An 11669-nucleotide genomic window follows, 5' to 3' on the forward strand; every position below is an offset into this window, starting at 1 on the left:
CGCCGTGTAGGGAAGGGACTTCTGCAGCTCGGGCGCGGGCGTGGGGGGGCGTGAGGACAGAGGCTCCCAGCTCCCCGCTCCCTGGGGCTGCTCCGAACAGGGGTCTCGGGGACCACCCGTCCTTCACCAGCAGGGGGCGGGGGGGGGCGCGGCAAAAGCCACTCAGGAGCCGCGCTCGGTGGCCAGGGAAACACGGTCGGGTCAGACTGGTCCGGGAGCGAGCCAGTTCTGTGAAGTGGGGAGAAACGGCATCCACCGTGTGGTTCCAGTTGACTGAGTTTTTAAAAAGTTGTGGAAAAGACATCCACCACACGTTGGCAGCCGCGTGGGAGGGGTGGATCGTGGGGGGCGTTTGTTTCCTTTGACCCGACTGGGAGCCGGCAGTCTCCTGCCTGGGGTGTCTGGCGGGGTGTGGGAGTGGGGCTGGGGCTGGGGCTGGGGCGGGGCTGGGCGCGGCCCGGATGACGGTGCTGACCCGCGCGCTGCTCCCTGCGCCCCGCCCCTCCCGCACGCCCCGCCCAGCTGAACAAGGCCTTCCAGGCGGAGGAGTCGCCCAGCGTCATCTTCTGCATCAGCATGCAGTGGTTCCGGGAGTGGGAGGCCTTCGTCAAGGGCAAGGACAATGGTGAGTGGGGCGGGAGGGCCTTGGTGTGTGATCTGCTGGGAGTGTCCAGGAGGCGAGGGAGCGGGGCTGCGGCTGTTCCCCATTCAGCAGGTTTTTGGGGCCACCGTGTTCGGTGAACGCCCTGCCGGGTGAGCGGAGGAGGCGGGTGCTCTTCCAGCCCGCCCCGCCCCGGTCTGGGTGCCGTTGCCTTTCCCTCCCGCGCTCTCCAGCTGATGCCCAGGGGAGGCGGCTGCTACCGCCCCCCCCCCCCCCCCCCCCGCCCCGCTGTCAGGCCCTTTCCTTTGGGGTCTGTTGCCCCAAACAATAGACATCAGTTATCAGATGGCTACAGACTCCTGAAAAAGGACACTGTCCCTCCGGCCCCTTGACTTACTGAGGCGGAGACAGGGCTGGCACAAGGCTGCTCCCCGGGTGCCCGCAGCCCCAGGGCGGAAGAGCAGAGCGGAGCCCGGGCCCCAGGCTGTCACCACCGCCCCACGGGCCGGCTCCCAGATTGGGTCGGGCGGTCGCCTTTCAGAACCTGAGCACCTGCCGGTACTGGCGTGGCCAGGGGAAGAGGGGGGCTCACTGTCATCTAGTACGAGGGCAGTGACACCCCGAGGCCTCTCTAGTGTCAGTGGGGCACCGGGTGTGGCTGTGCGGGACAGCTGGCTCCGGAGCCACCCCCACCTCAGGCTCTGGCGTCGCCCCTGCCGGCTCAGCCCCGGCGGTCACCTCCCCGGCCTCTAAAAGCACCCTCGTCCCACCTGGCGGCTGCTGAGGATTCTGTCAGACGCTGGGGTCCCTCAGAAGGGTGCTCAGTGAGTGGCAGCTGCCGTCAGTGATTAGGGCGATGTCCACCAGGCGCTGGCCCTGCGCCCCCCACCCCGCACCGGGGCCAGAAACCAGCGAGAGGGCCCAAGGAAGTCCCCCTGCAGGGTCCCTCTGCTTCCGCCCACTTCCAGCCCCCAGGTGTCTGTGGATGAGCCTTTGGTGCCCCTCCCCCCTCCCCAGGAGGACCCCCCATTGCCCCTCGGGCTCAGGGCAGCCTCTTCAAGGTCACAGGGGCGGGAGTCACACCTGGAGGCCGCTCTCACCTGCCGGGCGGAGGGCTGAGGGGGGGGGCCGGGACTGGGGTGTGTGCCCCGTGCAGAGGCGCTGAGCCGGGGGGCCCTGTCCCTTCCAGAGCCCCCCGGGCCCATCGACAACAGCAGGATCGCGCAGGTGAAGGGAGGCGGCCACATCCAGCTGAAGCAGGGTGAGTCTCACGGGCGCCCCACCCCCCGCCCCCAGGCTGCCCGGCAGGTCCTTCTGGGAGCCCCCGGCGCCTGTCCTAATCAGGCTGAGTGTCCCCCCAGGTCCAGGCCCTGGGCCCCAGTGGGTGGGTCCTCGACTCCTCCGGGCTCCTCTGCCCCACCCCTGCCCTCTGCCAGCCTCACCTGCACACCCTTCCTGCGAACCCCCCCCCCCCCCCGGGAGACAAGGGGCACAGCCGGAGAGGTGCCCTGTGGGGTCCTCCGCAGATGGGTGTTGTGCTGGGACATCCTGAGATTCCCACTGGGCAGCTTTACCCGGAAGCCTGCGGCTGCCCTTCCCCCTGGGGCCTGGCCCTGCTGGAGCCCCCGCTGCCAGGCCCATGGTGCCATCGAGGGGACAGGGGCGTGGGGGGGAGCGGGTGAGGGGGAGTTCGGCCCGACCAATGGCCTCTGGGGCCCCGCAGGCGCCGACTATGGGCAGATCTCGGAGGAGACCTGGGCCTACCTGCACGGCCTGTACGGCGGCGGCCCCGAGATCGCCGTGCGGCAGAGCGTGGCCCAGCCGCAGGACCTGGATGGCCTGCACGGGGAGCAGAAGATCGAAGCGGAGACCCGGGCCCTGTGACGCCGGGCCGTCTTCGAGCCCCCTCCGCCCTGTCCAGAGACCCTCTCGTGGCCCCTGAGTGCTGGCCCCTGAGCACACCTGCCAGGAGGCCGTTCGGAAGGACCCTCGGTGGGGCCCTGCCGGGCCGGGTGATGCCCTGCAGATGGTGTGCGGCGCCGGGAAGGGAGGCGGCACCGAGGAGGTGTGGGTGTGTGAGAGGCCGGAGGACTGTCAGCCTCCCGGTGGCAGCGCCAGGACTGGGGACTATGCCCGCCTCAGGCTGGGTTTGATGACCGAGGCGCCGCCGCGTGGACTTGGGTCTTTGTCCTGGAAGCGCCCACACGTCACTGTCACTTGGTTCTCATGTCCCCCCAACCCACCCTCTTGCTAGCTCAGGCCCAGCCTCTGTCCCCGCGCTCTCAGCTGGGCTGTGGCCTTGGGACAGGGTTGGGAGGGGCGGCTGCCTCACGGGCATTTCCTGTGGCCACCTGGCCTGGCCCCCGAGACCCATGGACGTGCAGAGTGCCCGCACGTGTGTCACCGGAGACCCCGCCTCACCCTGCACCTGCCCACAGTCACCCGAAGGCTCCCGGATGCTGGGCTGCTCTCTGGGGTTTTGTGACGCTAAGGATGCACGGGAGATTGGGGCTGGAGGGGGGTGGTTTCTGGGGGCAGCCGGCCCCGTTACCCGGTGCCGTGGAGCCGGCCCCCGCCCAGGACAAAAGATGGGACAGAAATACCTCGAGTGGCCGGCACGTGCTGCTCCTGCAGCTTCCGTGGGGGCCAACACTGGAGAAAAGAACCCCCCTCCCCACGTGACCGGGCCCTGCAGAGCCCCTGGGCCTGGAGTGTGGCCCTGGGGCAGCTGCCACCCCCAGGTCCTGCGGGTGTGTCTTCTGGACGCTGAGCGAGGCCACTGCTGGGGCCCCGGGGTCACCAAGCAGTGCTGCCGGGGGCACGGAGGCCACTGGATGATGTGGTCGGGGTGAGCTGCGCCCCTCGTCAGGGCCAACGTGGGGCTCGGGGGCCCTGGGACAGAGCCCCCCATGCTCCTCCGGCAGCGTGCCGCTCAGGTGCGTGACCTCATCTGCTGGGACCGGCACCTCCCCTGCTGGCGCGGCACTCGGCCGCGGAGCCAGCCGCTGCTGGGGGCTCCTGGCATTTACCCGTCCTTTGAAAGCTGTTGCAGCCGCAGCGACCCGTGCGTGACAGGAGACGCCGCCGTGCAGGCTGGAATCTCGCCCACGGCTGCGCGATCTGGTCCGTGTTCAGGATGGCATAATAAATCCAAACACGTCCCCGCAGCCCTCACTGTTGTCTCTGTCCCCGGAGGGAGGCCCGGCACCCTCGGGGGGGAGGAGGGGCAAGCATCCCGGCGACAGGTGCTCCAACGACCGCACACGGGCACGGCCTTGCCGGGCTCTGAACCTGGCGTGGGTGCTCCTTCCTGGGACCAGCCCCCGCCCCTCGGGAGTGGGCTGGTGTGGTCGGGGGACAGACCTGCACGTCCACAGGCCGGTCCCCTCCGGGCGCCAGGCCACAGACTCGGTGCCACGGAGCAGGCATTACCTTCCCTGGACCCCAGAGGGCCCTGCAGCCTGGGGCACCTGCCCGCCCCTGCGCCCCTGCCCCCTCCCGCAGCGTGGTGCTGTCGGCGTGTCCTGTGACACCCGGTGGCGCTGCTGTGTCGGAGGCCCTGCGGGTGGGCTGGCTTCCGTGTAAGCTTCTGGGCCGGGGGGAGGAGAAGACCGGGACTTTTACTCTCGGACTTGGGTGTGCACGGAGTGGACACGGTGGAGCCCGTGCCGTGTGACGGGTCCTGCGTGTGGGACCTGGAGGATCGGGGGTGGGGGAGCGATTTGTCTGCAGCACTGAGCGATTCTCGAGGGTGAGCAGGTTTCTGCTGCTGCGGGAGCGGGAGAAGGAAATAGGTGCCACTCGGCCCTGACTCGTTTCCTTTCTGTTTCTGCTCGGGACACCCTGCTTTTAAGTGGCTCGGCCGCACGGAGGTGCCGGAGCCCGAGGACGAAGCGGGAGCCTGTGGTCGCCCACCTTGCAGACTGGGCGGAGACAGGAAGCGCCGGCCGGGCCACCCGGCGGCCTCCTGTGTTCTCTCTCTCTTTCTCCCACGCACTGTCCCCCCCCCCTTCCGGACAGCAGGCTGGGCCAGGCTGGGCCGGGCCAGGGCTCCCTCCGGCAGTGCCCCTCCCCCCGCCCCCGGCAGACTGGGGCGTGCGGCGGCCAGCTGCCCCCTGTGCCCGCAGGCCTCTCCACCTGCCCGCACCGCTGCTCCCAAACCTGCATCGGAAATGCATTTGCAAGGTGCAGCCCTCCCCCACCCCCCCCACCCCCCCGGAAACATGCCACTTCCTTTCTGGTCTGAATTCAGAGCAAACACAGATTTCCCTGCGAGTCTCAAGCAGCCTCACCTGGAGCCCCGGAGAGGCTCCGGGGAAGGAGTTGGTGTTTGGGCATCGGCCTCCGCCCCCGGGCCCCTCTCCCTGCCACGACGTCACCCCCCTGCAGCGAGGGGCGGACTGAAGGAGCCGGTGGTGCCCTTAGGAAGAGCTGTGGGAAAGAGCACGCGGCCAGCTGCACAAGTGTGCTCCGGAAGGCGGCCCCAGTCCTTGGGTTTGACGGCAGCCAGATGAGGGGGTGTCTGGCGAGTCGGAACTGGGCACAGGGTTCTAAAGGACTGGGCCGGGCTGGCCTGGGGGGAGGCAGCTGGCACCCTGGGGCAGGGTGCTGCGGCAGCCAGAGACCCTTCCTGCCGCCCTGCCCCCACTTCCGGGGCCCAGCCTGGCCCTGTGGCTCTGAGGACAGAGGCTCGGGGGCCTTTCTCAGTTTCTGCTCTCTCAGTACCTTTTGTGGCCCAGCGACGTCCCCAGCTACGGGGGAGGTGGGGGATTCACTTAAGTAAATGTCACTCACCGTCCCAGCCGGACAGAGGCAGAAGTGTTTAACTCAGTGCTGAAGGGGTGGAACTGGAGAGACAGCTCCACACACACACACACACACACACACACACACACGGAGTGGCTGCCGAGTGCCGGCGTGCAGTCTCCACACTTAAATCCCAGGCCCCAGAGGCAAAGGTAGCACGGCGTCTCCCTTGCTGCTCAGGAGCCTGAGCCAGGCCCACGATTACGCCTCCCGCCTCCCCCACTCCTTCCTGCACGCAGATCTGCACCTCTGCCCGCAGCCGAGATTCAAAGTCGGGGCTCCAGGCTGTCAGAGTCCCAGAGGTCCCTTTGCTGTCACGAAAACTGGGATGGCACCCTTGAACCCCTTGGCTCTGGCCCCTTCCACTTCCTTCCAGGTCACCCTAGTGGGGACCGAGTCCTCTCCTCTCCCACTAGGGGGCGCCACAGTCCCTGTGTGCACTGCGGCCAGGCCTGGGTGTGGCCAGCAGGTAGGCAGGGGGTGAGGCCCCGAGCTTCCCACACCGGCCTCCCCAGCCCAGCTGGACAGGTCTGGCGGGTGGGGCCCCCCTGCAGAGAGCCTTCCAGAGCGCACCGGGGTGTGGCCACCACCTGTTCCCAACCCCAGAGGGGCACAGGCGAGTCACACCGGAAGACTCGGGTGTGTGGCCAGGAGGGGTGCCAACCCCCAAATGCCTCAAACTAGTGGGGGCAGCATGTCAGCGATTCAGACCAGAGAGCTGGGTGTAGGGTCCAATCAGAGAAACGAGATGCTAGCAGTCTCACTTCCCACAGCAGTGCCCCAGGCCACCGGGTCCTCCCCCCTCCCCCCAGGAGCTGCGGCCCAGAGTGGGGGGGCCACGTGCCCCCAGGCAGCATGCCCCACATGCCCCCCAGCCCCGTTGAACCCTTGGGGAAGGCAGGCTCTGGGTGAAATCGGGGGACACTGTTCATCTCGGGCACAGACCGACGATTCCCAAGGCAAGACCAAGCCCAAAAAGAACATGCTGGAACATTCTTCTTCCCAGATTAACCTTTTCGGGGACAAGCCAGACGAGAGGCCTCGGGATAAGCAAGTCGCCTGGTTCCCTTCACAGTCTCTCACGGGGACCCACCACTGCTGGGCTGGTGGGAGGTGTGGGCTCCCCGAGCCCATCCCGCCAGCAGGGCACCGGCTGAGCGGGCACAGCCGCAGTGGCAAAGGTGGTCACAGCCCTGTGTGGGAGGAGGCCAAGGGCACACCGTGAGGGCCGGCCCCCCTCCGCCCTCAGGCAGTGAGGCCGCTCCGCTCCGAGCGTTAGCAAGAGCTCTGCGGCGGCGCCGGTGCAGCTCACGGCCGCTGCAAAGACCGGGAGGGAACAAAGGGGTGCAGACGCAAACCAGTCGCGCTTCCCCCAAAGGCCGGGCTGAGACTCTCCAGGCTGGCTGCTGCGGGAAGGGCCTCCCAGTGCGCACACCCAGGGGCGCCTTGAGACCCCCACACTTCAGCCGCACACTGCCTGCAGCTTCGCAGAACCCGTGGTCTTCAGCCACGCTGCCCAGGGGGTGGGCTTGAGCCCTGCGGCCCAGACACCAATGAAGTGCTCCCTCCCCACACACATGCCAACAGGGTCTCCCCAAAAACCAGGAACAGCTGCCCGCTGAGTGTGCCCGCAAAGGAGACCTTCCCGGTGCTCAGTTCCCTGGGCTGAGTCTGCCCAAACCCTCCTCACCTCACCCAGGTGTCAGCCCTTCTTCCCCCAGTGAGCGGGGCCAGGGGAGCTGGCGGGGGGGGGGGGGGGGGGGGGGGGGGGCAAGCCCCTCCCCATGAAGACCGGGGAGAGAAGGCGGGGAGGACGTGACTTGCGCTGGGCTGCCCGGTGGGTGACTCAGGTGTGGACCGGAGCCCGGCCCCCGCCGCAGGCGCTCCGCCCGCTGCTGTGACGCGCAACACGACACTCCCGTGACACGGAGCCAGAAGTCAGGCTTTTATTGAACATTTAGAGGATTAACATACAGTTACAGGATCAACAGAGGCCTTCCCACGGAACGCGGTATTTGGTTGAACTCTCTCTCCAGAGACAGAACAGGCGACTCCAGAGCCGGGACGGCGGCCACGTCGTGGGGCGGCCACAGCGGGGAGGTGCCTCCGCTGCGGTTCACAATTAGTGCAACACACACACAGGGAAACCACAAGCAGGTTACCACGGACCCTCGGATCGCTTTTTAAAGAGGATTTTGGACGGCAGCAGCGCCGGAGGCAGAGCCGTTGAGGAGTCCGAAACTAAACTTTCAGGGGAAGTGCTTGGCTCCACGCACACCTTCCTTGTCCAGCGAACCTTCCGCGGTCACGGGCGCTACCCAGAGGCCCTTGCGCGCTCGCTGGCGGGACAAGCTGCGGGCTTGTGTTGCCAGAGGCTCAGAGCTTGGAAGCTGCAAGAAGGAACCCCTCGAAGGAAAGCCCCCTTCCGGCGATCCCCGCCTTGCCATGGAGCCCCGCCCTGCGGAGGAGACACAGGGCAGCGACACGTCCCTCTCTTCCGCTTCGAGTCCTTTTTGGGGGCAGGTTCTCGACACATTCATGGTTCTTACAACACGGCGACATCCTAGCGTGGGCGGAGCAATGACAGGCAGCGGGCTCCAGGGTGGCTGAGGGGCACGTGGGGAATTCCGGGTTTCTACTCTTCGCAAACCAGCCCCCCGACAGCAGGTGGTGTCGCTGGGGTCCCAGAGGGAAGGATACAGGGGATCTCAAGGTCGTGGAATAAGCGTTTCCTTTAATGAGCCCAGCTGGCGCAGCCCCGCCCGTCCACACGGCCACCTGGATAGGCAGAGAAGCAAACTCCAAGGTCAACGTTGAAAAGCGCTCATTGTCCATTCTTTCTCGGACGCAGGTGGCAGAGAAGGGAAAAACAGGGTGCAGGGACATGAGAGGACATGAGTAGACACTGGGTTGTACAGACATTCGAAGGACAGATCACTGTAGCTCGCGCCGTCTCCCCTGTGTGGCAAGGAATCCATGTGTCCTGACCCACTGTGAGATGCAATGCCCGTGCGTCACTGAGCTGCAAGGTCAGGTTCCAAAAACCGTTCACATCCTGGTGGCGTGGAGAGTGGCAGGCTGGGCCTGGGGAGCTTCAGCAGGTCCCGGGGAGACCTCGTCACCTCGCTGACAAAGGAGCCCCCGGCGGGGCCACTGGGACTGCCTGCCCGAATTAACCACACACCTGCTGGCTTGCAGGGATGCAGGTGAGGCCCTGGCTCTTCTCGCCTTTGGCATCCTGGCTTCAGTGTCCCCTGCCACACCTGTCCCCACCTGAGACTGATTCTTGCTACGAAGTGCGGCCCGTTGTGGGGAGCGGAAGCTGCTTCAAGGACTGCAGCCCCGAGACCCCCAGCTGCAAGGCTCCAGGCAGGCCGTCTGCACCCCTGGGTCTGGCCCCACCCCCGGGGAAGCGGGAGCGAAAGGGCCCAGGCGGGTCCCTTGCTCACCCTGACCTGAAGTCACTTCCTCTTCGCCCGCACACCCCAGGTGTCTGCTTGCTCCTGGCTGTGGTCACCGAGGGTGGGCAGTCAGCCCCAGTGAGCTGACCGGAGCCGTCTCTCTGCCACCGGACAGAGGCCCGAACCTCAGGACCTGCCGTCCCTGCCCCTGCCCCTCGGGCTCCCAGAGGACTTCCTTGTCTTAGCTTCATCAACGTCAAGGAGAACCAAGGATGCCCGAGGGGGCCACCCAGCTACCAACAGCCAAACAAAAGTAGGAAGAGGCCTTGCCTGATGTTACCCTTGGGCAATGACCTCTCCGGGTGGTCTCCGCGCCAGACAGGAGCCACCATACCACTCGGAGGCGTGAATGGAGACAGGCTACGTGACCGACCTCCAGACCTTCCAGGATCCGGGAGCTCCCGTGGCTCAGAAAGCAAGCTCAGTGAACCCCACGCGGCCCGGAGAGCACATGACAAACGCAGAAGCGGGAGCCACGGGGTCCCTAGAAGGACCGCGAGAAGCACAGGGTCTTTGATGATGGAAGCGCTAAAATCCTAAGATGCTGACTGTGGGGTTCGTGAGAGAGGGGGCTTTTCCCTTGGCGAGGAGCTAACGTGCAGGGGGGACGTTCGCACGCCAGGCTCTGCGGCTGCTGGGGACTCGGTCCTCCGCCCCGTGAGAGCTGGGCCCAGGCGAGACCCAGCAGGCAGGGCCCCCAACGAACATGTATGCATACACAGGTGTGCGTGTGCACATGAGTACCTGCATGTGTGTGCGTGTGCTCAGCTGCCCACCACGGACACTCACAGGCTGTGACATAGAATGAGGCGGGGACCCGCCACCAGAAAAGGCCCACTGAACGCTCGATGGACCGGGGGAAAGACGAGTTTTTTCCAGAGTGAATGACGTGGGACCACATCAGTGACACTCAGGTGCTCAGTCCACCTGGGGCGCTCCCAACCAGACTCCGTCCGTCTCCCCAGGAGACTGGGGGTCAAGTGCACCGCCAGTGGCGAAGTTTTCACAAAAGGCACAGTGTGAACCGTGGGCGGGGCGGGCCAGGCCGGGCCGGGCCAGGAGGACTGAGGGCCGCGGCAGGAGCTGGGGGAGCCCGTGTCTACCCATCTTCCACGGTCCTGCTCGGGGTGAGGACCGGGATGGGGGCAGACCTATCCCCCCCCCCCCCCCGGGAGGTGGCCGGACCTCAGCCTGGGGCGTGGGGAGGAGCTGAGCCACATGGAGCATGCTGGGAAAAGAAAAGAATGAAAAGGCAAGCAGCCGCGTGGTGTGGGGATGTCACTTCGGGCCGAGGTGACCAGGGCCGCGCTCCAGCCCAGCCCGGCCCGAGAGCGGTGGGTCCGCACCAGGCCTGCGGAGACCAGCAGACCGAAGGGTTTCTCCAGGGAAGGCTCCGGGGGCTCCGGCTCGCACGCCTCTAGGAATCTACGACAGAAAAAGAAAGAAAACCCCAGTCAGAGAGGACAGCCCGGGTCAGGGGCGGGCAGCTTCTGCGGCTCCCCGCAGACTGCCCCGCCCGGGGCAGGGGGCAACCTGAGCCCAGCTGGTTACCACAAGACACCACAGATAAGGAACTTTCACGGTTTGGGGTCCCGTCCTTCCTTCAGAGGAGCCCACCTAGGAGACAGGGCGCCCCCACCCCAGCTCCTCTTCCTGAGTCCAGGTCTGAGAGGCAGAGAGGCGACGGACCGGCCGGCTTCCCAGAAGGAAGCCAGGCGCAGGAAGGCCGGTTCTCTCTTGGGCGTCGGGTTCTTTAGCGGTCAAGTGCACCACCGCCTTCAGCGAAAAGGAAGGCTTGTCGCCCAATGTCTCCTTGCTATAAAACCGTGAAAGTTCTTCATCTTGGGGGGGGGGGGGCGGGGGGGGGTGGGGAGGGGCGAAACCAGAGAGACAGACTCCTGAAGCCCTCGGGAGCGCACACAGCTTAGAAGCAGAAGGTGTCGTCAGGTCGGGAGGGAAAGGGCAGGGTTTTTAAAAAGCGTTTGGCTAGAAAATCCCCCATTACGGAAGACGAAGGAGTTAAAGATTTGCCACACAGAGTCATTTTCTCAGAAAGGGGAAAAATCACTGAACGACACCGAGAAGAAAGGAGACCGTTTATTATTAGAGAGGTGGACACGAGGGTACAACTAGGAGGTGCCAGACAGAGTCTTTTTTTTTTTAGGGGCAGAAGAGAGAGGGACAGTCATGTGGGCCGTGTTCAAACAGCACTTACTCAGAACCCCCGGGTCTACAATAAACTCAAGTGTGGAGCAGCCGGCAGGGCCCTAGGGACCCGAGAGACACGGTCCTTCCGGCCTCCCCAGCGTTACACAAACAAAAGGGTCATTAGGCGGCAGAGTCACCAATAAAACAAACAGATAAGAGAGTAAAACGTTAAAACAAACGCATTCAAGTAATCCTTTCCGTTTTTCAATGGCAGTACATACAGATGGATACATTGTGGGGGGAGGGCTTGCGGACATATTGAACAGAAAGCAATTTCAAAAACAAAAAACAAAACCGGAAGAGAGGACAGTCACAACCCAGCGGACCGATTGGGAGTCACTGCCGTCTTGACACTTTGGCTGTTTTTATTGAAGAGTCACATCATAGACGCCACACACGCACAAGGGCACAGGAGCAACTGAAAACAGAAGGAGCCGCCCGGCCTGTGGGTAACCAGGGTAACCGGGGTTACCAGGGTGACCGGGGTGACCAGGGCGACCAGGGCAGGTGTCAGGTGGGCACTGTGTGTGTGGGGGGGTGGGGTTTGGGGGGAGGCTGAGCAGATCTATGCACGTGGGAGGGAAAAGGCTTCT

General features: G+C 65.3%; 2 protein-coding genes across 6 annotated transcripts in view; one reads left to right on the forward strand and one right to left on the reverse strand.

The window, feature by feature from the left end:
- The window catches only part of USP20 (ubiquitin specific peptidase 20), a 32511-nt gene extending 28746 nt beyond the window's left edge, over window positions 1-3765 (forward strand). For 2 of the 3 annotated variants that reach the window (XM_036022355.1, XM_028527054.2), the window contains exons 23-25: window positions 523-625; window positions 1791-1862; window positions 2325-3765. In XM_036022355.1, the coding sequence (XP_035878248.1) occupies window positions 523-625; window positions 1791-1862; window positions 2325-2485 (336 nt within the window). In that variant the 3' untranslated portion in view covers window positions 2486-3765. Of the gene's footprint in view, window positions 1-522; window positions 626-1790; window positions 1863-2324 lie in introns of those variants that run through there. The other variant, XR_004902378.1, reaches the window with a different exon arrangement.
- Window positions 3766-7333: 3568 nt separating this feature from the next.
- The window catches only part of FNBP1 (formin binding protein 1), a 115391-nt gene continuing 111055 nt past the window's right edge, over window positions 7334-11669 (reverse strand). For all 3 annotated transcript variants that reach the window (XM_028525748.2, XM_036022359.1, XM_036022358.1), the window contains one exon: window positions 7334-10293. In XM_028525748.2, coding sequence (XP_028381549.1) covers window positions 10286-10293 — 8 coding nt within the window. In that variant the 3' untranslated portion in view covers window positions 7334-10285. The remainder of the gene's footprint in view (window positions 10294-11669) is intronic.

The sequence above is a fragment of the Phyllostomus discolor genome, chromosome 3, assembly GCF_004126475.2.
Source record: "Phyllostomus discolor isolate MPI-MPIP mPhyDis1 chromosome 3, mPhyDis1.pri.v3, whole genome shotgun sequence".
Lineage (NCBI taxonomy): Eukaryota > Metazoa > Chordata > Mammalia > Chiroptera > Phyllostomidae > Phyllostomus > Phyllostomus discolor.